Source organism: Cetorhinus maximus, chromosome 9 (genome assembly GCF_964194155.1).
Source record: "Cetorhinus maximus chromosome 9, sCetMax3.hap1.1, whole genome shotgun sequence".
Lineage (NCBI taxonomy): Eukaryota > Metazoa > Chordata > Chondrichthyes > Lamniformes > Cetorhinidae > Cetorhinus > Cetorhinus maximus.
This window is the reverse complement of record NC_135887.1, coordinates 15,051,469-15,077,383: the sequence shown is the minus strand read 5'-3', so window position 1 is coordinate 15,077,383 and position 25,915 is coordinate 15,051,469. Positions and strand designations below refer to the sequence as shown.

Here is a 25,915-nt window from a genome sequence, read left to right as displayed (position 1 = left end):
GAATGCTATTAGTGTCTTCTACCATGAAGACTGATGCAAAGTATTCAACTCCTCTGCCATTTCCCGGTTCCCCATTATTGTTTCTCCAGCCTCATTCTCTAAGGAGCCTATGTTCACTTTGGCCTCTCTCTTTCTTTTTGTATATTTAAGCTCTTACTGTCCATTTTTATATTACTTGCCAGTTTACTCTCAAAGTTTATTTTCTCCCTCTTTATTATTTTTTTGGTCATCATTTGTTGGTTTTTAAAACTTTCCCAATCCTTTGGTTTACCACTAAGCTTTGCCACATTGAATCTTTTTCTTTCAATTTGATACTATCCTTAACTTCCTCAGTTAACCATTTGGTTTATTCCCTTCCTAGAATCCTTCTTCCTCACTGGGATATATCTTTGTTGTGAGTCATGAACTATTTCGTTAAATGTCTGCCATTGTTCATCAACCGTCTTTTCTGCTAAACTCCTTTCCCAGTCCACTCCAGCCAACTCTGCCTTTATTCCTTTCTAATTACCTTTATTTAAGTTTAGCACAGTTAATTCCGACCCCTCACTCTCAAACTGAATGCTAAATTCTACCATGTTATGGTCACTGTTTCCAAGGGGATCCTTTACTCTGAGATTATTTATTAAACCTGCCTCTTTACACATTACCAGATCCAAAATAGCCTGATCCCTGGTTGGATCCACAACTTATTGTTCTAGGAAACTGTCCCAAATACACTCTAGGAATTCTTGCTCATGGCTACCTCTGCCAATTTGATTTTCCCAATCTACATGAAGATTGAAGTCACCCATGGTTAATGTACCATCTTTTTTACATTCCCTTATTATCTCCTGATTTATTCTCTGTCCTACAGTATAGCTACTGTTAGGGGGCCTATAGACTACTTCCAACAGTGTCTTCTTCTCCTTGTTATTTCTTACCTCTACCCATATGGATTCTACATCTTCTAATCCAAGATCATTTCTTGCTATCATAATTACTCCACGCCGTACTAACAAAGCTACCCCTCCACCCTTTCCTTCCTTCCTGTCCTTTCAAAAAGTCATATACCGCTGAATATTTAGTTCTCAGCTTTGATCTCCTTGTAACTATGTCTCCATAATGACTATAAGATCTATCTGTACTGTTAATTCATTTATTTTGTTCTGAATACTACATGCATTTAAGTAAAGAGCCATTAATTTTGCCTTTTTACCATTTTTTCCCCTTTGACCCTATTTGCTGCTTTTTTTTAATGTTTGTACACTCTGTCCCTTCCTGTCACACACATTACCTAAATAGCTGCTCTGCAATGCTGCCATATCCTTTTGTTTTGTCAACCTACATATCCCCTCACCAGAACCCTCCCCCCCAATTTAGTTTAAAGCCCTCTATGCAGCCCTAGTTATTCAATTCGCCAAGACACTGGTCCCAGCATGGTTCAAGTGAGCCCATCCCACCGGAAAAGTTCCCTTCTAGCCCAGTGTATCGTTATCAGAAACGATGATTTCCGGTAGGCCACATATGCTAAAACAATGTTGCAGCTTCTCCATAGTTGTGCTCAATGCTGGTGATCTAACTTCATATACATCCATCCATTTAGAATGTGCATCAATGATCAGCAAAAACATGGTCAGAATGGTCCTACATAATCAATATGTAATCTAACCCAGGGTTGACCAGGCCTCTTCTACAGATGCAGTGGAGCCGAAACAGGCAACTTCTATTGTTGCTGAAAATGGAGACAGTGCTAGACCATGCTTTCAATGTTGCTGTCAATGCCTGGCCACCAAACATAGCTTCGCACAAGCATTTTCATCTCTGATATGCCTGGATGCGCACTGTGAAGCTCTGTCAAGAGTGGTGCTCTTCCTTGCGAAGGGACGACAACTCTTGATCCCCACAACAAAATTCCATCTTGACAACTTAACTCTGTTTTTCGGGCATGGAATGGTCTCATCTCTTCAGATACAGGTGAATTTGATCTGACTTTTGACAACATTGGATCTCTGTTCATCGAATTTCTAATTTGCTTCGGACACACAAGCGATGAATCGAAGAAATTCAGTACTAGCACAACTTCTTGTGGCACTAGAGCATGTACAATGCTCTGGTAATGGGAGATGACTGAGTGCATCCGCATTTGCAACCTGTAATCCAGGACGGCACATAAAGGTATACTCATACGCAGATAATATCAAAGCCCAACGTTGAATTCTTGCTGATGCTATTGGTGCAATGGCCTTATCCTCATTGGATAAACTCATTAATGGTTTATGGTATGTTTGCGGCATCCAATGCTCTTCATTCTAGCTCCTTGAGCTCTAGGGCTGAATTTTGCCATCGGTGAGCACGGGGCAGGGCCTGCTCGCCGACGTGTAAAATGACGCAGGATGACATTGGGGGGAACCCCTGACGTCATCCCGCCCCATTTAAATTTTCAGGAAGGCCATTAACAGGAAGGCACATTGAGGCCATTGACGGGATCATTGAAACAATTAAAGGATCTGCCCATCCAACCTTAAGGTTGATGGGCAGGCCAGGAGCCCCGGCGGGCAATAGAAAAAACATGAAACCTCATCCACCAGCAGGATGAGGTTTCATGTAGGGATTTTAAAAGTTTAATAAAGTTTTAGTATAATTTATGAACATGTCCCATCTCATGTGACATTGTCACATGAGGGGGACATGTTAAGGATTTTATTTTTCTATTTTTAACATTTTTAAAAGTGTCAGCGATCTCCCTGAGGCAGCACTTAGCCTCAGGTAGATGTGCGCTCTTCCGTGCGCATGCGCAAAAGAGCACACTCTCGCTTTTGGGGAATCCCCCCCCGCCTGCACAGGAAGCGCATAGTGCTTCCCGCTGGACATCACGCTGGGCGGGTCTTAATTGGCCCGGGTTAGCCTTTTCTAATCTGATTTCTGTCTTTTCTTGTTTGCTGCCGAGTTTTGCCTTGTCCTTCATCTTGATTTCACAGTCGGCCAAGCTTCTGTCTGGTAAAATCTTAACTTGGTTCAGTTTGGTAGTTGAGCTACCCAAAGCTTCATTATCCACCCGCATCTTGGAAAGTTCTACGACTTTTCCTTCTAATGCCTCTTTTGTTTCATTCAGCTGCTTCTTCAACTCTTCAGTATCTCTTGTATCTCTTGGCTTCCTCCTGGAATATTGAACGTTGTTGAATCTTCTCTGCCAACTGTTTCTTCAGTTTGTTCAGAATGGCACTAAATTTATTTTGTTTCTCTTCATGATTTTCCAGGGGAACCAACTTTGACCTGAGGGATCTTTGCAGCATGTGAAGGTCCTTCAATTCTCCTAACTCATCTTGAAATACCCTGTCACATTTCCTTAGCAGCTCAGGAACTCCTCCTGGTTTCAGGTGAAATATTTAAGACCAGTCAAGTTTGTTTTTCTGTAACCAGTCTCAGCCCAAAGGACTAGGTGCTTCTCCTGTCACTAGTATCACTGGAATCTGGGCTGTCTGTTGCCTATAAGACACTGGCACTGTGGTGATGCCCTTTACCTGTACAGATTCTCCAGTGTATGTCTTCAATTTAGCGGTTGTCCGCTCCAGATTCAGTCGCTGGGTACCTTCATTTATATATTTAAACTGTGCTCTCCCACATCTGTGGTTGAGGCACCCGTATCTACCTCCATTATCAGTGGCTTCCCATTAACATGGATTGTGACAGTAAGATAAAAGCAAAAAGCTGCGGATGCTGGAAATTCAAAATAAAAACAAAAATACCTGGAAAAGCTCAGCAGGTCTGGCAGCATCTGTGGAGAGGAACACAGTTAACATTTCGAGTCTGAATGACCCTTCAACAGAACTAAGGAAAAATAGAAAAGAGGTGAAATATAAGCTGGTTTAAGGGGGTGGGTGGGACAAGAAGAGCTGGATAGAGGGCCAGTGATAGGTGGAGATAACCAAAAGATGTTACAGACAAAGGGACATAGAGGTGTTGAAGGTGGATATATTATCTAAAGGAGTGTGCTAATTAAGGGTAGAAAGCAGGACGAGCTAGGTACAGATAGCCCTAGTGGGGGTGGGGTGGGGTGAAGGAATTGAAAAAGGCTAAAAGGTAGAGATAAAACAATGGATGGAAATACATTTTAAAATAATGGAAATAGGTAGGAAAAGAAAAATCTATATAAATTATTGGAAAAAACAAAAAGAAGGGGGAAAAATCAGAAAGGGGGTGGGGATGGAGGAGAGAGTTCATGATCTAAAATTGTTGAACTCAATATTCAGTCCGGAAGGCTGTAAAGTGCCTAGTCGGAATCTCCAATTGGAGAGACCAAACGCAGACTGGGTGACTGCTTTGCAGAACACCTTCGGTCTGTCCGCAAGCATTATCCAGACCTCCCTGTCGCTTGCCATTTCAACACTCCACCCTGCTCTCATGCCCACATGTCCGTCCTTGGCTTGCTGCAATGTTCCAGTGAAGCTCAACGCAAACTGGAGGAACAGCACCTCATCTTCCGACTAGGCACTTTACAGCCTTCTGGACTGAATATTGAGTTCAACAATTTTAGATCATGAACTCTCTCCTCCATCCCCAGCCCCTTTCTGATTTTCCCCCTCCTTTTTGTTTTTTCCAATAATTTATATAGATTTTTCTTTTCCCACCTATTTCCATTATTTTTAAATGTATTTCCATACATTGTTTAAACTCTACCTTTTAGCCTTTTTCGATTCCTTCACCCTACCCCACCCCCACTAGGGTTATCTGTAACTTGCTAGTCCTGCTTTCTACCCTTAATTAGCACATTCCTTTAGATAATATCACCACCTTCAACACCTCTTTGTCCTTTTGTCTGTGACATCTTTTGGTTATCTCCACCTATCACTGGCCCTCTATCCAGCTCTACCTGTCCCACTCCCCCCTTAAACCAGCTTATATTTCACCTCTTTTCTATTTTTCCTTAGTTCTGTTGAAGAGTCATACGGACTCGAATCGTTAACTGTGTTCCTCTCCGCAGATGCTGCCAGACCTGCTGAGTTTTTCCAGGTATTTTTGTTTTTGTTTTGGATTGTGACAGTGATAGGTTCGGTTTTTATAGTGGTGACATTATACAGGAAATAGATGTCAGTATTGGCAGCTTCAGGTTCTGCTGCATTTTCAATTCAATCATGTTGGCTGGCTGGTTTATGGGCTGTTTCAACTTCGCCCTGCATTGCCTTACCACGTGATCTTTCTTATGGCAGGAATGGCATTCTGCCTCCTTGAATCTGCAGGTGTCGGATACATGGTCACCCCCACATCTATAACACATTAACCCTGGAGTAGCTGCTGAAGTGTATCTACCAGGCCTTTCCATGTTTCTCACAGCTGACATTGCCGTTCGATTTGATGCTGTGTTTTCACACCACGCCCTGTGGTAGGTTCCCGCCCCACATGAAGAACAGCGCCATGTTGTATTTGTTGCAAAGCCTGCAAATATCTCGCAGCACTTTCCATGGGTAATGATATTTCCAGGCGCACTTCAAATCCATGTTGACCTCTGTGAGTAAACAGCACTGAATGGCGTCATCGAGAACTCCACAAACTAATCAGTGCCGCAGCATATCATTTAGTGTGTCCCCAAAGTCACAGTGTTCTGTCAACTGCTTTAGCTTCGCTACATAGGTTGCAATGGACTCTCCGGGGGCCAACTCTGGAATTAAACTTAAACTATTGCATTATTATGGATGGCTTTGCTGGAAATGCATTTTCACGTGGTCCAATAATTCAACAAAGGACTTAGAATTGGGCGTGTTTGGGGCCATCAGGCTGCAGATGAGATTATATGTCTTGCTACCACATGAACTCAAAAGGATGGCTTTCTGCTTTTCCTCCACAGTAATTTTGTTCACTATGAAATAAAAACCAAAGCGCTCTACGTACTAGTTCCAGTCTTCCAATAGTCGCATCGTAAGCATCGATTCTGTCGAAAAGTGAAATGACTGGTGAGTAGTCGTTGCTTTTTTCTTAAGATTCTAAGTACTCACATTCACAAGGTGAGATACAGCTTCAGGGCTATTTCACCCTTGTCGCCAAATATTATGGCATGATGGACCGGACAGGTTTCAGCAAGAAACTGGTAAACTTTATAACAGAGAGCTTTTCAGATGCTACATGTTCGATCAGGATTCTTGACAGGAAGCCCCGCCCACCCCCAGATTACCCACACTTAGGGCTTATTGGTCAGAGCCTCCAAGAACATCACGTGAGCCCTAATAGACAGCAGGAGAGGCTATACCTTCAGTTACTACAACAACTTACTCAAACTATCTCTATTTCCTAACAGGAAATAGGGTGATATCCATATCACCACTACAGTAGATCTTGCTGTTACTTTGACTTCCTTCAGGGTGACACAAGCCAGAACAAACTCTGCAGCAACACCTTTCTGATTGTCAACTGGTTGGTAATATTCTCGCTCCCATTTGGACCACATTCATTCCTTTCAAATATTGAAACTAAAGAATGGAAAACCATGGGCAGCACATCTTGCCATGATCCAATATATGCTCATTCAATGTGGAGCTTTACCATCGGTGTAGGGCTTTGCCAGCTTTATGGGGTTTTAGCTGTGGTGAGGGGCCTTGGCACAGGCCATGTCAACAGTATGGATCATTGCTGGCAGTGTGGGGTCTTATCAAATTTACCTGCTATCTGTGGCAGTGTGAACATTCCATCTTTAGAGTTAATTCTGATAAGTCTACCAATGCAGCCACCAATGCAGTGATGCCTTCATATCACCAAATTCACCAGTTGCAATTCATAATCAGTCTCCAAAATGGCAGTAAAATATCCTAGATTCACCTATAATGAAAACAGATCATTTGGCTTCTTCAATCACCATTATCCAGGAGCCTGGCCTATCACCTTTGCTGCACACAACTGGCAGGGTCTTGTAGCTATGTCACCAGACGGCAGTGGTCCTTTGGCATGTCTAGAAGGATTTTCTCCATATCACATGGTCATTTGTGCAGCCAAGGGAACCAAGGCCACCTTATGAGGATAAATCCGGAGAGGCTATACCCTTCCACGTGGAGCATTGGGCTTGACAGGAATGTGACTGGGTGAATTGGGCAGGGAGGGCAGTATGTCCAATTACACTTGATTCTCAACTGGTTCTCCAAATTCAGCATTTGGGCTCTGACGTAACTGCAGCTTGAGTAGTCCCTCCAGAGACTCCCAAAGCCAATTCCTCATACCCTAGTCCCCCACCTCCTTCCTGAAACAGGAACAATGCAGAAGCAACATAAATGGCTGCTGTTTCATTTGGCTATACGTAGGCCAGAGATTAAGTTCTCCCATAAGCCCATCATCAAAGTCAAAGGGTGAAAATTGAAGTCATAATGTGTGACCTTCAACCAATTTGCTGTTTAGCCAGTATATCATAAGTGGGTTAAGTGCAACAGCAACGTCAGAACTACAGGAGCTTGATTTGACTTTTGGGTGACCGACTGGCATTTCAGATCTGATTTATGTCATAGGGTGGAATTTTCCCTAAATTGTATTAAGTGCGGTGGTGGGCCTGATAAAAGATGTTTTTCCCACCGGCTTCAGTGGCGGGTTTTTGCGCTGTATATTCTCATTCCCAGCGCACCCGCCTCATTAATAATGCATGCATGGGAAACACGCCGGATCACTAGTGGGCGGGATTGGATTTGCCCGCCACACCACTACCTCGGCGCTTCCTCACTCCGGGCACCATATTTAAAGTGCACCAGAGTGCAGCCTACTTCGTGTCTACAGACCAGGGCTGCTCCAGGCTGGCTCATGTCATGGAGACACAGTGGAGGCCCTAATAGTGGCAAGATTCCAGTCTGAGGCCCTCGCATGGGGGTCCTCAGCCATGTCCTCTGTGGGTAGCCCTTGTCCCCGAGGAGCCAACCCTGCAGCCTCTCTGGACGCTGGAAGATGTCAGGGATCAGAGACCTGTTGAGGATGTAGGAGTCATGGATGCTTGCAGGGAATCGTGCGCAGACCTGTAGGATGCATTTGTGGTGGTCGCAGGCCAGCTGAACATTCAGCGAGTGGAAGCCCTTGCAGTTGATGTAGTTGACTGCCTGTTGCCATGGAGATCTAAGTGCCACATGTGTGCAGTCGATGGCACCCTGCACCTGTGGAAAACCAGAGATCTCCACAAATCCCAGTGCACTTGCTTCCTGGCTTGCCTGATCCCAGTCGAAATGCACAAAGTTCTGTGCCTTCATGAAGATGGCGACCGTGACCTCCTGGGTGCACTTGTGGGTAGAGGATTGAGAGATCCTGCACAGGTCACCTTTGGAGCCCTGGAAGGAGCCACTGGCATAAAAATTGAGCGCTGCGGTCACTGCCACTGGCAGTGGTGCCCTCCAAGCCCCTGCGGTGCCAAATTCTGCAGAAGGTGGCATATGTGACTAATCAGTTCCCTAGACATGCGCACTCTTCGCCAACACTGGTTCTCACTCATCTACAGGAATGACAAGCGCCGTCTATAGACCCTGCGTCTAGCGAGGTGCCTACAAGCGACGGCTGACTGTGGATCTGCAGCTGCGTCCCCAGGAGGCCCTGCCACCCCTCGATCTTGAGGGTGATACTTCTCCCTTGGTGGAGCCAGGTGCCTCCGTTGCGATCTTCTCCTTCTTCTCGGCTCCCTGTAAGCCAAAAGGCATACAGCTAGATCATCAGACTCCATGATTCTGATGTTCTGCTCCTGCAGTATCAAAGAGAGAGATGCAAGGGTCAGCATATGTCTGCTAAGGACCTCTCTTGGTTAAATCTCCGGCTCCGGCTGCATCTCAAGGCCTATTCACGCATGCCAGAGAGTACTGGCCACCACTTGGATGACCAATGTTTAGTGTGCTTCATGGCAGTCCAAAACCCCACCCACCTCCGCCCCACTCCACTTGACCAAGTCGCTGCAGCTTCGGACACTCGACTGCACGCTGTGCTCTCAGCTCAGGCACAGGCATTCTCCTAACCAGCAGTGCAAGGCTGCACTGTTAGCTTGAACCATGAGGGTTACTGGTCCAAACCTTAGTAAAGACATTGCAAGGGGCTGTGAGCACCTCCACCAGTGACTGTTCCATGCCCACCTCTCACAAGGGGATTGTACAATCCCAGTCAGCCAATTGCTCTGCTGCCCCATAAAATTTGCAGTCTGCACCCGAGGGGTGAAAAGTTCTGGAGCATTTGACGGCACTTTCATGCTTTTGTGCTGCTTGAGTGGGCAGAAAAACTTTGCATGCCCGACCCTAAGCATGACAATGGATGAACAGTCTCAGCTGCGGAAGAATGCTCACCTTTGACAAGCTTTGGCAAGTGCGTGGCCACTTCCCTCACCCTCCCACACCCCTTCCCCCACCCTGACGTATGCTTGTGTACTTCCATCAGCCTATGCTGCCTTGCCCCCCCTAACCCCCCACCCCTTGGCCCCACCCACACTGGAGCCCTTGCCCTGGCACCACACTGAAAGCCAGCCGGGAAAAAGCAGCTTGCCTGTGCTCCCCACCCCCTGCACCGAATGCGCGGCACCTCTTCCTTGATGTCCTACAGGCTGTCTTCGTGAGTGCTGCGCAAGGTTGTGTGCGCTCACCTCCGAGTTCCCCTCAAAGTTCAGCTTGCCAGCTACACGCCTTTTAAAGGCAGTTGTAAATCATGTCATTCTGAAGTCACGCCAACGTGGGAATTCAATTTGACGTGGGGGGCGGGGGGATGATTCTGGCGAGTGGGCACAATAATGAGGTGCAAATGCTTTAAAGTTAAGTTCCCGACATTGCATGGCGGGAAACGCGGCCCGCCGCTCATGGGGGAGGGGACAAATCGCGTCCTGGATTTATGTTGCCAGGGAACACAATTAGAGCCATCTCACGATATTTTCCTATCACGCCGCCAAACATGACCGCCGCAAACCGGGGCGGAAAGTCCTGGCTATTGGCCCCTGATCTGTTGGCCAGGGTTTTGTCAAAACCGTTTAGGTCACAAACTCGGCCAGAACTACATGTCAGCAGCATGCACGGAAAGCTGGCAGGACTTCCCTCTCCATCTTACAGGTGGCAGTTAATTAAGCAACTGCTGCAGGGGGTGTCATCCTGTTCAGGAGGATTGCCCGCTGCCAATTAGAGGCACTGCAGCACCACCAGGGATGGCGACCACTAGAGAGGGAGGAAGGGGTCCTGCAGTCGAACAAAATCGAAAAAAACATAAAATTGCTACCGATGGAGGGGAACTCCTCCGATGGAATCACTGGGGCCGCAGGGGCTGATTTCCCTGCCCACAGCCTGTCTTTTGCTTAAAAAAACAACCTTATCTACATTCAGCTGGTGGCCTCCCCATGCAAAATACCAAAGGCCTGGTAAAATGGCCCCTAATTGCGTATTCAAACTTGCTGCCCATCTGTGCACCTCCGATATCCTGTTTCCACCATCGGGAAAATTGCCTAATGACGGGTCATGGTCAAGGAGCAGTTCCACCGCGGCACCCTGCGATTTTACCAGCCACTGCCCACCCCGCAACCCTCTTCCCACCTCATGTGCGGGCCTTAAATTTTGCCTCTTAACTCTGTTTCCCTCTCTACAGATGTTGCCAGACCTGCTGAGTATCCAGTATTTTTTTTATATTTATTTCAGATTTGAGTTGGCTGCATCACCAATGTTAACTGGGGCTACTTGCTCCATTTTTAGGCCATCATCACCCCGTTAACACCATGGCAAAAGGAGTGAAAATTGGACCCCATGCCGCAGGTATCTTGAAACCACTCCCCCCCCACGCCCCCGCCACCCCAGCTGTTAAATTTTGGTTCACACACGATTACCTTGGTTCTACAATACAGTGTGGGAATAACCTGGGTTGTTTCACGGCCTCCTCCCTAAACTTCAATAAAATTGCCTGGTTCAGTCTGTCTGTTCCCACTTGGCATTCCTGTGTGATGAAGTGAGAAACTTTTACGTGGTGACTCCAATTGATGATAAATACATCTGTGCGCTGAATTCTAAGAAAAAAAAGACTTGTGTTTCTAAAGGTTTTCAAAGACATCCCAAATGCTTCACATGAATTATTGTAAGTGCACCCGTATATAGACAAATGCATTTTGTTCAATTTGGTTATATCCCCTCAAGTTTAGGAGATTAAGGAACCAAGAGCAAGGGTGCGCAATCTTACAATTGGAGCTAGGCCATTTATGAGTGAAAGCTGGAAGTACTTTTTCACAGGTAGGGGAGTAGAAATCTCAAACTCTCTCTTCCCAAATGGATGTGGATCAATTCACATTTCCAAGACTGAGATTGATGGATGTAGGCTTGGTAAGGAATCGAGGGATATGGAGTTGAGGTATAGATCAGCCATGACCTAACTGAATGGTGAAACAGGCTCAAAGGGTTAATTGCCTATGCCCGTTTCTATGTTTGGATGAGCCGAATGCTTTTGAAGGTGAAGGTTGAGGGAAGAATATTGGCCAAGACACAGGGTGGGGTTCCTTCTCTTTACTTAAATTGAGTCTTTACTGCCTACCTGAACAGGCAGACGGGACTTCAGTTCAATGTTCTATCTGAAAGGCATTATCTCTAACAGTAAGCTATGAATGAAAGGCACATTTTTTTCTTTAGCATTAAAGCCTACGGATCAAGAGAATTGACTCCCTTGTCCTCGAATGTATTAAGTCAGGATGAACAGCAGTGTTGAACTGAAATTGCCTTCAGACAGCGGAGAGAAACAAAATGACCCAGGGCTTCCCCTTCTTAAATTAGCCCAATGGCACCAAGAGCAATTACCCTCTAAACTGTGATCAGCTAACACAGCACAGGACATTGATTTATCCTGGGATCTTCCTGCTCTGTATGCCTCAGCATCACATTAGGTGGTGCACTTTTTTTCTGAGCCATCTGTTGGAGTTTGCACCTTATTACAGTCAACAAAAAAAATCTTTAAAAATACAGGGACTGTTCAATTTTCAGGAGCTCATTATTTTCACATCTGCTTCCTGACATGGTTTTCGTTTCAGCCCAGCATTCTGTGGAAGGTATCCCACCCAGCCACACCTTTACCAAAACAGCCCCTGTCTATGTTGAAGTCAACAGGAAGGTAGACATAAGATAAAATGGCAGTACGTTAGGTGGGGAGCTGCAAAAGTATTACAGTAGTATAACTTGTTACGAAAGTGGGCTGCAGCTTCACCAACTATCTACGGGCACATTGAACTTTTTAAGGAAGACCTGTGTTTTTTAAAGAAATGCAAGTAAAGAAACTGATCAAAAGATAGCTGATCCTATAAAGGGACCACTTTCTAGAAAATTCCTATGTGGATTATACTGACAGACCTGACCTAAGAACATTGAATTTAGCACCTGAAGAGGTATCAAGGCCCACTTCAAACAGAGCTACTTGAAAGAAAGGTATGGAAAATGCAAACAGCTCAACTTTAATCTCCTGTGTTGTGGAGACAATGGACTGTTTCCTACATCTCATCAGGATATCCAAAAACCCATCTCCTGTTGATTTATATCTCAGGATGCGTGAAAAAGTTCTGAGGTGAAAGCAAAATGCACTGTAGATGTAAGACATGCCTATTTCACCCCCCCCCCCCCCCACCCAACCCCGCACCACCCAGGAATACGCAGAGAAAATGGGTTAAAAACTGGCTGAAGACCAATGAGTGACTGTGTCAGAAGAAAAAAGAGCAACAACAGGATCTCTCTCTCTCTCTCTCTCTCTTGCCGGAGGCAGGTTGTTTAGCAGGCAGCAAGCAGAAAGAAACAGGATAGCTTCTTCAGTTACCCCTCAGAGACATCCAGGTCATCTTTCCCTCTGGGGACAAGCCAACAAGTGTCTCCAACCGACTCGAATCTGCCAAAGTCAGCTCTACTGAAATCACCCAACTTAACAACCACAATGTACCACCATTTACACCTCACAGACAAGCCAAGGACAGATTTGTATATTCTTTTTAAACTTCTATTTGGAATCTTAACTTCTCATTTAATTTGTGTGTGTGTGTGTTAATTTTTCTCAGGTTTCAGTAACTAATAAATTTATTCTTTCTTTGACTCAAGGAAGCCTGGTTAAATTGGCTTCTTATAAAAAGTAAATACATTTGGACTGGGAAAAGGTATCCACGGGGAAAGAATTTTACACAAACCTTATTGCACCAACCGAGGAGGCTGGTAAAAAGGGGAGCCAGATCATTCCTCCTCACCCGTTCGTAACAAGCTGCACATTTGAGAAAATGCCACAGAGGGTCATGACTAAAATAAACTATTGAAATACCTTATTTAATAGTTTAGTTACAGTTCCCTTAAAGGAACTTCTTGATCATTCTCAGCCTGGTAGCAGTCAAGCTTTGTCCATTGTCCATTCAGTACAGCTAACACTAATTCATCAGTCTCACCCTTTGCTTGTCCCAGCTATAGATTCTTCAGATTACTGAAGAACTGTCTTCTGAAAGAATTCCTCTTTTTGCTCTGAATTCTATGGTGCCAGCTGTAGCTGATTTGGTGACAGTCTTGGCTCTGTGTCAGAAAGTTGTAGATTCAAGTCCCACTCCAGGGATTTGGGCACATTCCCGCTCAATACTAAGGGAATGCTGCACTGTTGAAGGCGCTGTCTTTTGGATGAGATGTTGAAACGGAGGCCCTGACTGCTCCCTAAGGTGGACATAAAAGATCCCATGACACCATTTAAAGAAGAGTAGGGAAGTTATCCGCAATGTCCTGGCCAATATCTATCCCTCAATCAATAAAGCAAGACAGATTATCCGGTCATTATCACATTTCTGTGTATGGAAGTATGCTGTATGTAAATTGGCTGCCACGTTTCCTACATCACAACTGTGACTACACTTCATGAAGTGCTTCATTGATTGTAAAGCACATTAAGACATTATGAGGTAGTGAATGGCACAGTTAAAATGCAAGTCTTTCTTTTCTTTTTTGCTGCAGACGAGTCTCCAGTTGTCTAATGGAGCAGCTTTGCCTGTGCTCTCTCTTTGAGATTCTGGGAAAAACTATCCATTTACCTAGTTTCTTTGAAATAAAAATTACAAGTGTTGGTGCTAATGGGTCTGTGAATGAAAGCATTTCACTGTCTCCTCTTGAACCTGGGCTTGTATTTAACCTAGATGGATGGGATGAAAACATTTTATCTGGCAGTGGTTGAGGGCCTTCAGTGAAATGAGTTGATGGGGACTCAGTTTGGGGCCATAATTGGCCCCAATTAGGCAATGTCACTTGGACAGACTATAGGATTGGCCGGTTTAAACATAAAAATAGAACGTAATAAGCATTATACAACAATGTCAGGCCAGTCTACGGAGACACAAATAGCTTTGTACTGCAAGTGGCTTGTGCGGCAGTTAACTCCAATCAGTTTAATCCCACTTTAAATTTATCCTTTAATGAGCTGAAGTTTCAAACCTAAAAAGAGATGTAGAATGCCTCTCTTGACTTGTATCACTTCTATAAGTCCTCAAACTAAATTCATTTGTCCCTTTTGCTGTGAAGTCGGAGTATCCATCATTCTGTAAGTGTGGGATTTGTGCAAAATACCTGAGGGAGTTATTTAATTTCAGTGCACGACCATGTATTATATTCAGCGTACAATGGATCTTTGCACCAATGTACAAGAATTTCCAGAATTCTAAATTCTGAGATTTAGAATAAACCCGTTCAGAGACAGTCAGCTTGTTGCAATCCCTCTGATTAGGAGTAATTTCATTTTCAAACTTTCCCAGAATATTTCACTCCTCCATAAGGCAGATTAACTTTCGGATGATGCCCATACAAACTTATGGTCAGTCAGGCACAGTGAGGTTTTGCACATTCCCAAAAGGTAAACAGAGTAAAACTCCAGTTCCATCTATCTTGCATTCTATCTTCTAGGCCAGTAGTCTTCTTTTGTATGGCTGGCTCTTCTCTTTGGGAAACCAGAAGTCTCAAATTTAAATTTAGGCAATTTCCTATCCTTTAATATTCCTCCATTAGAGTCAAAAGGTGGCACTGTTCTGTATTGTCAATGTACAAAAGACATGCTTTAACGCATTATCTTAGATACCAATCTAGTAGGTATTGCCAAACACCAAACTGTTGCTACAAATAACCTGAGTAACTACAAGCTCCTAAACAAGTGCTTCTCTTCAGACAGGTTGTATGTAATGGCCAATACTTCATTGCTTCCATTGCGTCAGCTCAGCCTTCGGCCGACTGAGGAAAAGAGTATTTGATTACTAGGATCTTAACTCATGACTAAGGTCAAGATTTACCGGGCAGCAGTGATCCCCGTGTCCCTATATGCCTCTGATTCTTGGACAACCTGCAGCAGGAACCTCAATGCACAGGAGAATGCCACCAGCGGTGCCTTCGCAAGATCTTCCAAATCCGATGGCAAGAAAGGCGGATCAACTGTAGCATCCTCTTCCAAGCCAACTTGCCCGGAATCAAGGCGCTAATCACTGAAAACTAGCTCCACTGGACAGGACATGTCATTCATATGCCTGACACCAGATTCCTGAAGCAGCTGCTCTGCTCGGAACTCAGTCATGACAGGAGACTCCCAGAAGAATAGTGGGAATGCTTTTGGGATATCCTCAAAGCATCCCCTGAAGAGGTCAAACATATACGTCGACTCATAGGAGATCGTGGCTCGTGACCGACCAAAATGGGGAAGGCTCATTTGGAAAGGTACCGAACACATCAAGAGACTTGGCGGGAATGCGCAGAGGTGAAGTCGAGGCATTGGAGGGAGTGCACAAACCTCCAAACAACCCATCTACCCAACCCTACATGCACCACCTGCCCCACATGTGGCACTACCTGCAGATCTCACATTGGACTCATCAACTATTTCAGAACCCATCGAATAGGAGTGGAAACAAGTCACCCTCAATCCTGAGGGACTGTCTAAGAGAAGAGTGGACAACAATGAGAAACCTGGTCTTTTCTGTACAAATCATACATCAGGTTTATGAAACTTTTAACCAGTACAAAACCTCTATGGTGTAAGAAAGTTAAGGCCACTCAATCATGCTAATAGCTTTAACAGCATTTGGTTACATTGAACTGGGTTTGTTTTTCTACATGATAATATCACAGAACTTTTAGGGAATGTTCATTGATTTCCTTGTCGTTCTTTACAAAATATTTGAGTCCCTGGTAGAACCTCTTCTAAGTGACTTTAACTAATATCTACAATGGTGCTTAATAGGAAAATGAATCTTTCTTTAATGTACTCCAGGGGTAGTAGGAGGAGGGTTCATTTGTTATGTCTAACTAGAATAAAGACCAGCAACTTCCCTTACTCTGCTCGCCTCATCCACATGGATCAGTAGTAGTGTCACAACATTTATCTGTCATACAGATTTAGAGAGAATACCATGAACTCCAAGGGCCTTAAACAAAGACAATGAGGCAGTTGTACAGGTAATTTCTATTTTCCTGACAGGGGACCTTCCAACATAGCCTTTGGTACATTAAGAGCTACAGGAAGTATTATCTTAACACTGAAAGGACCGAGGGCCTCTCTTTTCAGAACTCTGAACTCTACTGAACTGCATAAGAATCCCAAAAATGCTTCATTAGTCTTGCAAATGTCTAGTGTCATCTTTCCATCCTTTCACTTAGCTCTTTTCATTCTATGGTGGTCTTGATTTCCTCCTGCCTCGGCTGGTTGCAAGTCACTTCTACAAACTGCCCAATCTCCCAGTTGCCCTCAATCTCCCAAACCCCAATTGTTTGGAAATCAAAGAATCTGGAAGTGTATCTTTTATATTCCAGAGCCAACTCACAAAGTCCTATTCAATAAATAATACTGCTTTTGTCTGCCTGTATTATTTTGATTGGTCAGTTTGATGGATGCATCTGTTGGTGCATGATGCCTGGATATACTCAGTACCCACATGAGACAATAAAGTTTTAAAATATCTAATTAACCAACTGCCAACAGTCATCCCACAGGTGCAGAACATCAGAATTTTTCAGAACCATCTCACCAAACATCAAGCAGAAAGCATCGGAGAATGGGGGAAGGCATAGGAATGTTAGAATGGGGGATGGAATGGCATGGGGGGGAAGGGATCAGGATAATATGAAATGAATGGGATGAGTATGACATGGGAGGGATAGCATGGAAAGGGTAGAATGGCATGGGATAAAGATTTGAAGAAATACTTTTGCAATAAAGATACTAATTTCGCCACAAATATTTTGCAGGTTTAAAGATAAGGGGAGCCCAACAATGTTACACTGGCTAGAGGAGGGGAGGGAGCTTGGCATGGGAGAGGATGTGGGGATGGCATGGGACGGGAAATGGAATAGGAAGGGGAATGGAATTGGAGGGGGAATGGAATGGAAGGGGGAATAGAATTGGAAGGGGAATGAAATGGGAAGGGGAATGGAATGGAAAGGGGAATGGAATGGGAAGGGGGAATGGAATGGGAAGGGGGAATGGAATGGGAAGGGGGAATGCATGTGTGATATGGAACGGGGGATGGAATGGCACAGGAAGAAAGGATGTAATGGGTGATAGGAAGGGGATCATATAAAAGGGTTGAAAGGAATGGGATGGGTATAACATGAGAAGGATGGCATGAGAAGGATGGAATGGCATGAGATGGGGATATAAAGAAGTACTGTTGCAATAAAGATACCATTTACAAAACAAATGTTTTGGGGGTCTGCTATTATATAGGTACAAGATAGCATAACCCAGGGGTTGCAATGATGCGCTTCCTTTGACATAATCTGGATAGTATAAACCCTCAATGTTCATATGTACTTACAAGGTCAGAGTTAGAAGGGTGAAATGGGAAGCTGGGTCCATTTAGCTGGGAATCTGAAGACAGTAAATCTGACAAGAAATGTCATGTCTTTGTTAGAGATGTGAATTATTCATGTAATCCCCCAGATCATAGAAAGGTTGAAAAGCAATGGGTAAACAAGGGAAGGTCTTAAGTATCCATGTACTTTTCAGATCAAACGAAAAGTTTGGGAATTGAGGTTAATTGGTTGAAATATCTATCTGGGACATCTCAGGTGTGCCACATTGCCGTGAACATAGTTTGGAGGGAGGCAGTCTTTTTTGGGGTGTGGTATTTGTGTGTTTTTCTCACAGAAACAGTTAGTCAGCTTGGAAGACTATGAAAAGGTAGTTGTGCATTTGCTGGCAGCCAGAACAAGGATCATAGAGACCAATAGGAACCAGTGGTGTTCCTGATTTGGAGTCACTAGACAGAAATTTTGAGTGGGGCCCATGCTTGGAACAAAAAGTCCAAATTCGTGATGAATTACAATTGTCAGATCTGCCTGGTGAAGCTAGTGAAAGAGATCAACAGTGGAATCCTCACAAAGATAAAGAATTGTGCAAGTCTAAGTTCCAGACTTGGAAACATGAGGAGAAACAGAGTGAATTCTTGAGAGCTGTGGCACATCTTGATTTTGTCCCAGGAGAAGTGAAAGGACCCTCAAGATCCTGAAAAGTATAGGGGATCTCTTGGCTGTAATTAAAAACAGAACAGAAAGTCATCTGTCAAGGTTTTCGTAGAGTGTGAATTGAATTCTTTGAGTGTGCACGTGCTTTCTCAGCCCTAAGGTACTTGTTAGCTGGAAAGTCATTAATTATAGCACAGTGTTAACATGCAGGAAAAGCAATTTACTTGCAATCAATTTGTAATTGACCCTCATTAAATTCAGGGTATTACTCATTGTCTCTGCAATGTAAAGGTAAGTAAATGTAAATGTGAAGTAACTGGTGATGCCTGGTGTGAAAGCTATGGGTTGCTGCACCTCTACAGAGAGCTATGCCTTGCAACAACTCTGTAATGCTCACTACAGCTCCCGTTGCTGTGGAAACCACCACCCTTATTTTGTGGGGTGATTTCTACAGCACCACATTTACGTTCAAATAAACATGAATTTATTGGCATTTCAAATTTGTGACAAGGTACCTGGATCAGCAGCTTCCCAAGTGGCTGGGGAAGGTCTGTGCAAGTTAGCAGGAGTGAAAGCACTTCTCTAGGTTGTTTAGACCGAGCGTGAGCACAATAGCCACCCTCCTCACCATTGACCATAAAAATAATAGTCACCTCCATCTTCAACAGCAATCTGCCCCTTATCTGTTACATTGAAGCCGCAGTCCACAAACCAACTCTTGGTGTTGGCCATCTCTACTAGTGATGCTATGGCTGCATCATTTATTTCAACTTTAGAGCTGTCTTTCATGACAGAAGTAAATGTACCATCGTTTACCCTACTGCAAATGTAGCTTGATTGATAAACTGAAAATTAATTTCTGGTTTTTCAATGGGTACCAGGTCTCGGTATGCCTTGTTTTAAGTATAATCTCAGTTATCAACTTGTCTCTAATTGCGCTTTCACATGGTCCATTGCCATTTTTCCTTTCCTTCCTCAACTTATCTATAGCCATTTCTGGGGATTGTCTGTTTCCTACAAACCCGCCAACTCAGGTATCCACCTTAATTAAATTTCCTCACATACTGCTTCATGTAAGAACTCTACTCCATTCTTCCAGTTTCTCCTTCTCTATCACATCTGTTCCGACAATGTCATCTTCTACACCAGAGCTTTCAATATGTCTTGGTTTGCCAACGATTTGTACTTCACCAAGTTTGACAGGGCTTTGGATCATGTCTTTCCCATTTCCTGCACTTCCACCCTCATCCCTTCTCCATCCTCACTGAATCATGATAGGTTACCCCTTGCCCTTCCTTACCTTCCACCCCACCAGCCTCTGTATTCAATGTATCTTCCTTCTCCATTTCCGCCATCTCCAGCACAACCAAATGCATTTTGCCACCATCCCCCACCCCTCACACTTTTTCAACATTCTGAAGGGGCCTTTCCCTCTGCGAAAGTCTGGTCCACTCTTTCATCACTCCCCAAAACCTGCTTCCTTCCATTTGAAACCTTCCCATGCAAGCACAGGAGATATAACACGAATCCTTCATTTCCTCCCTTCTCATTGTCCAGGATCCCAAACATACCTTCCAAGGGAAACAGTGACTTACTGATACTTCTTCCAACTCAGTAGACTGCATTCTCTGTTCACAATGTGGTATCCTCTACATTGGTGATACCAAAACCAGATTGGGTGATCACATTGCTCCATTCAGTCTCTAAGCGTGACCCTGACCTTCCAATGGTTTGCCACATCCTACTCCCACTCTGGCTCCTCCATTCTTGGCCTCCTACATTATTTCAATGAAGCTCAACACAAGCTCAAAGAACAGTGCTTCATCTTTCCACTAGCCACTTTATAGCCTTTCAGCCTTAACATTGAGTATAACAATTTTCAGTCTTAACCACTGCTCCCATTTCTCTCAGACAACAGATACTAGTAATGGAGGATGGCTGAACCCTAGCCGCTGGCTATGGAGGAATTATGCTGGGACATTCCCATCAGCAAACTTAAATACCATTACTCTTGGTCTCTGCATCTAAGTCATTAATATAGATGGTAAAAAAGCTTAGACCCCCAGCAGCGATCCTTGTGACACTCCACTAATCAGAGTCTGCCAACTTGAAAATAGCTCATTTATCCCTACTTTCTGCTTCCTGTCCATCACCCAATCCTCTATCGATGTTGATATATTACCTCCATCTCCATCACATTCTTCCACCACATTCCCTGGGAGACAGCTCCATCAGCCATGCCAACTCCGATCATTCCTCTTCTGCACCATGTCCAATGATTCGGTTGGGATAGCAGGGAAGATATAAATGCCAGTTTGTTTTAGAAGAACAATACATAATATAATTATTTATTGCCGAGGTATAGCTGTGTATCACATCTCACACGATGTGCCTTCCTGGGTCAGCTAGAGAGTAATTAGAGGCAAATCCTTACATCAATTAAAGGTTAGACTGTGTTTCTTGCTTTTATATATTTACACAAGCACAATTGGATTTGGTTAGCTCAGTTGGCTAGATGGCTAGTGTATAGTTCAGAATAACACCAACAACACTGGGTTCACTCCCCATTCTGGCTGAGGTAGACTTGAGGCCTGTCTCCTCACCCTGCCTCATATTAAAATCACGACATAAAAAGTGTGATGCATACATTTGCATGCGTAACAATGTGTCATCTGCAGTGTAATGTGTGCAGCTCCAGGTTTTTACATGTGTTTTAGTTGATCTTCCATGGACATCTAACACGAAGAGACAAGATCTTCAATCTTCAGGTAAAACAGCATTAGAAGGTGAGAAAACACTGACAATGACACCGATTTAGAGTCATGAATTCTGTCCTTAGGTTTATATTTCCATTACACAGGTCACGGATCTGAAATATTAACTTTATTTTCTTCACTCCACAGATGCTGCCAGCCCTGCTGAATATTTGAAGAATTTTCTCTTTTTATTTCAGATTTCCAGCATCCACAGTATTTTGCTTTTGTAGAGTCGGAGGAAACTGGTGCGGAGCTGATGTTAGGCCAAGTCCCTGTTTCTGCGCTGTAAATTCTAACTAATTCCATGTAATATTTGTGCAATTATTCCTATGTATTTACCCCCTTTAACTGAAGGTACACTCGGTCTTGACTCCTGTCTGGACCATGGGGGATCTGATTCTCTTCTAAACTTATCTCATTGTGAATGCAACAGTCAGATAAAAGTAGCATACCAGCATTGATTTAAAAATAAATCCTCTTCCCCAAATCATCATGCAACATTCCCTGATTGAGAAGGCAGGAAATTTACATATTCACAAGTTTCTGCACACGAGACGTGTTCTGGATATTAGTTCAATCTTGGGATGTGGACATCACTATCAGGATTTATATATATTGCCCTCCCATAGCACAACTGAGTGGTTTGACAGGCTACTTCAGAGGGCAGTTAATAGACAACCACTTTGGTGTGGGACTGGAATCACACATAGGCCAGACTGCCTCCTTCCCTAGAAGGCCATTAATGAACTAATTAGGTTTTTAGACATTCAGACACTTTCGGGGTCACTTTTTGTCTGATAAACCATCTTTTTATTTCTGGGATTTATTTTTAACTGAACATAAATCCTCAAACTGACATGGTGGGATTTGAACTCACGTTCTCTGGATTATTATGTGTCCAGGGCCAGGATTTTCCATGCCTGCTGGTTTCTGGCCTGTTTGGTGACGTAAGCGGACAACATGACAAGAAGTCCAAAAATCAGTTTCACAATATCGTGAAACCAGTTTGCGATCATCTGCTCCCTACCCCACAGGATCGTCCGCCCACATCAGCGTGTGTTTCATAACATCATATAAAAAGTGTGCACTTGGCGGGCTGCACTTTTGAGAGGAACTCGGAGGTGAGTACCCAGTAACGTAACAGAGCACTAACCTGGGTCACCTGTTGGACTTCAAGGTTGAGGCATTGGTGGGGGTGGGGCACAAGGGCTGATCTGTGATTGAGGCGCGTTGGGGATGGGGGCAAGGGCTGTCCTGAGGTTGAGGTGACTTGGGGGCGGGGCAAGGGTTGCCCTGTGATTGAAGGTAGAGCACAAGCACTTGCGGGGTGGGCGAAGGAAGCAGTCATGCGTTAGGGAAACCTTGTATAAAGTAACCATTCCACTGCAGCTGAGACAGTTCAGGCAGCAGCCACATTGATATAGTTGGAATGGGGCCTCTAACTTCTCTGCCCACTGAAGCAATGCAGAGGCATCAAAGTGCCACTAAGTGCTCCAGAGCTTTTCACCTCTCAGGAACAGACTGCAAACTATTGAGTGTTTTACTAGACTGAAGAACAGTTGGACGACTGGGCACATTGTACAATCTCCTTGCTAAAGCTGCCCCTGGAGCAGTCACTGTTGGAGGTGCTCACAGCCTCTTGCAATGTCATCATCCTGGTTTGGACCAGTCTCCCCCATTTTTCAAGCTAACAGTGCAGCCTTGCAGTGCGGGTTAGGAGAATGCCTGTGCCTGAACTGAGAGCACAGCATGCAGTCCAGTGAGCAAAGCTACCGCCAATCGGTCGGGTGGAGTGGGGCGCAGGTAGGTGGGGTTTCGGGCAGCCATGCAGCGCACTAGTCTATGGCTATCCAAGTGGTGACCAGCACTCTCCAGGATGCATTAAGGGGCCTTCAGACTCAACAAAGACAGGTTCTTAGTACACCCATGCTAACCCACATGTCTCTCCCTTTCATCCTGCAGGAGGAGTACATCAGGATCATGCAGTCTGATGACCTAGCTGTATGCCTCGTGGCTTACAGAGAGTGAATACGATGGAGAACAGAGCGACGGAGGTGCCTGGCTGTGCAGAGGGAGGAGCAGCACCCTCTGGAAGAAGGGGAGGCTGGGGTTCCCGCACACACCATCAAAGAACTACAGCAAGCTGTCGCTGGTCAGCACCTAGCTAGACCCAAGGTCTATAGACACTGTCTTTCATTCCTGCAGATGACTGAGAATTAGTGTCACTGAAGACTGCGCATGTCTACGGAACTGGTCAATCACATCTGCCAGCTACTGCAGGATTTGGCACCATAGGGACATGGAGGGCATCCACTGCCAGTGGCTGCGAAAGTGACTGTGGCGCTCAATTTCTACGCCAGTGGCTCCTTTCAGGGCTCCACAGGTGGTCTCTGTGCGAAATCACAAGTCTCCACCCACAAATGCATCCATGAGGTCACAGATGTCATCTTCGTGAAGGCACACAACTTTGTGCATTTTGCCCGGGACCAGGAGAGCCTGGATGCAAGAGCGATTGGATTTGCCCAGATCTCGGGTGCAGGATTCCATCGGCTGCACTCACATGGCGCTCAGATCTCCGTTGCAACACACAGTTATCTATGTCAACCGCAGGGATTCCATTCACTGAATGTGCAACTGGTGTGAGACCAACAGGGGCAAGGGCTACCTGCAGAAGCCGTGGCTGATGACACCCGTGCAGCGGCCTCCGACTGCAGCAGAGTGACAGTATAATGAGGCTCATGCTGCAACTCATAACTTGGTGCAGCAAACCATCGGGATGCTGAAAATGAGGTTCTGGAGCCTGGACCGGTCTGGTGGAACCCTGCAATATGGTCCACAGAGGGTGTCACGCATTGTCATTGTCTGCTGCACCCTTTACAACCTGGCGCTGCAACGGGGAGAGGAGCTGGCTGAGGAGGAGCTGGAGGTCTTTGATGAGGAGGACGCTGACAGAAATGAGGGTGAGGAAGTTCTCGAAGGTGACGATGACAAGGATGAGACCCTCACACTGGCCAGATGAGGCAGGCGCATTCGGGAGGCCCTTGGGAAGCTGCTAGATTTGTGGAGGATGATAACGACATGCAGTGAGGAGACACCATAGACCCTCACATTGCAGCTCTGAACGTTTGACTCCAGTCTGGCTTATGGCAATGCACATACTCCCTTTGATAATGCTCCTGCCATGGAGATGCTGTGGAGGCCCTAATAGTTGCTCAATTGCAGGAGGATGATGACGACATGCAGTGAGGACATTCCACAGATCTTCACATAGCCTCGGAGAATGTCTGATTCCTGTGTGGCCGATGATGGCTCACTTGTACTCTGTGATCAGGGTCATATCATAGAGACGCAGCCATGAAACTTTAAGAGCATCTGATCCTTTGTCCGCCATCAGCACCTGACCGCTTCAGGAGCAGTGGTGGGCTGGAAGCACTGAGAGGTGTGCGTGCGGCTGGACTTTAACTGTGGTACCCGGTGTGCTGAAGCGGTGAGGAGATGGCGTGGCGGGCGAATGAGAGCCCGCCCACCATGGAAATGGCGTGTTTCCCGGGAATGCATAACTAATGCGGCAGGTTTGGGACGATACGGCGTGAAACCCGCCACTGCGGCCGGCCAGTAGAATGTCATTTTACCCGCCCGCTTAGTGCAAACCTGGGGCGATTCCTCCCCAGACCCCTGGATTACTAATCCTGTAACATAACCACATATAATCTCCCTCTCAGCCCACATGACAGTTGTACCCTCCACTCTGTACGTTCCTTGGACGATGAGGACCAGGGATGGGTACGGAATCAGAAAGACGATTGCTTACTCTAGCTGCTTCCAACATATGGGCAAGCTACGTAGCAAACAGACGTGCACTCAGAATCAAAGTTATATTTTAATACGTGTCACAATTAGTGGTTAAGATTCCAGCTGTCATTCCAAATGCACTACCAAAATTTGCTGACGAATGAGCAACATGCCTTGATGTAACAGCCTGTGGGTTTCAGTTCTGTGTTTCTCAGTGGGTTGTCAGAGACCGAATCAGCTACTTTCAAATCAGACCACAATACACATGTCCAACTTCAGCAAGAGACCCTCTTAGTGTCTAGAACTTTGATAAATAATTTTGAAGTCCACGCATCAAACAGGCACACAGCACACCACAAGATTGTACAAGATCGGATCAATTTAAACTCATTTTACCTGAAATACTGAAGCCGTGCTAGTTTTGAAGTCCTCTGGGTGATGAATAAAAACTTCTTTGTGCAGTGAATTGCACCTGGTTTCAAATTTACCACACACAAACACTTTCCTGTTCAAGTGGCATCAGATTTGTGATCTTTCTTCTCCCAGTTGATGTTTTGCCAGGGTGAGAGATATCAGTCCAGAATGCTGAAGCATCAGCTCTTAAGAAATTGTCAGTCAATCATACAGGTGCTCATGCCCTTGGATAATCCTGGAATCAGCCCCTCACCACCATCACCACCACCCTCGCTGATCTCCATAGGTCTCTGGTCCCCCAGCAAGTTAAATTTAAAATCCTTTCTTTTGTCAACAATTCCTTACATTGCCTCAACTTTACCCACCTCTGCAATATGCTCCAGCTCACGTCTCCTTCCCAAGACCTCCAGTCCTATGAACAAGGCTTGCTGTGTATTATAACAACTCTCTGCTGCATCTTTAATGGCATGACTTATCGCTGCTATGGGCCTATTCTTTAAAACACCACCTCTCTACCTCCCTTTTGCCCTCTTTAAGGAGATTCTCAAAAAGCACCTTTCAACCAAGCTTTCCATCTCCTCTCCT

The 25,915-nt window shown here is 45.0% G+C and overlaps 1 protein-coding gene across 1 annotated transcript in view; it reads right to left on the bottom strand.

Annotated features, from left to right (window-relative positions):
* LOC144684289 (carboxypeptidase D-like) overlaps positions 1–19,100 on the bottom strand; it is a 181,371-nt gene extending 162,271 nt beyond the window's left edge. The window contains exons 1-2 of the mRNA XM_078547917.1: positions 19,022–19,100; positions 8,493–8,609 (exon numbers count right to left, since the gene is read on the bottom strand). Of these exons, the coding sequence (XP_078404043.1) occupies positions 8,493–8,609; positions 19,022–19,100 (196 nt within the window). The remainder of the gene's footprint in view (positions 1–8,492; positions 8,610–19,021) is intronic.
* Positions 19,101–25,915: the final 6,815 nt, after the last annotated feature.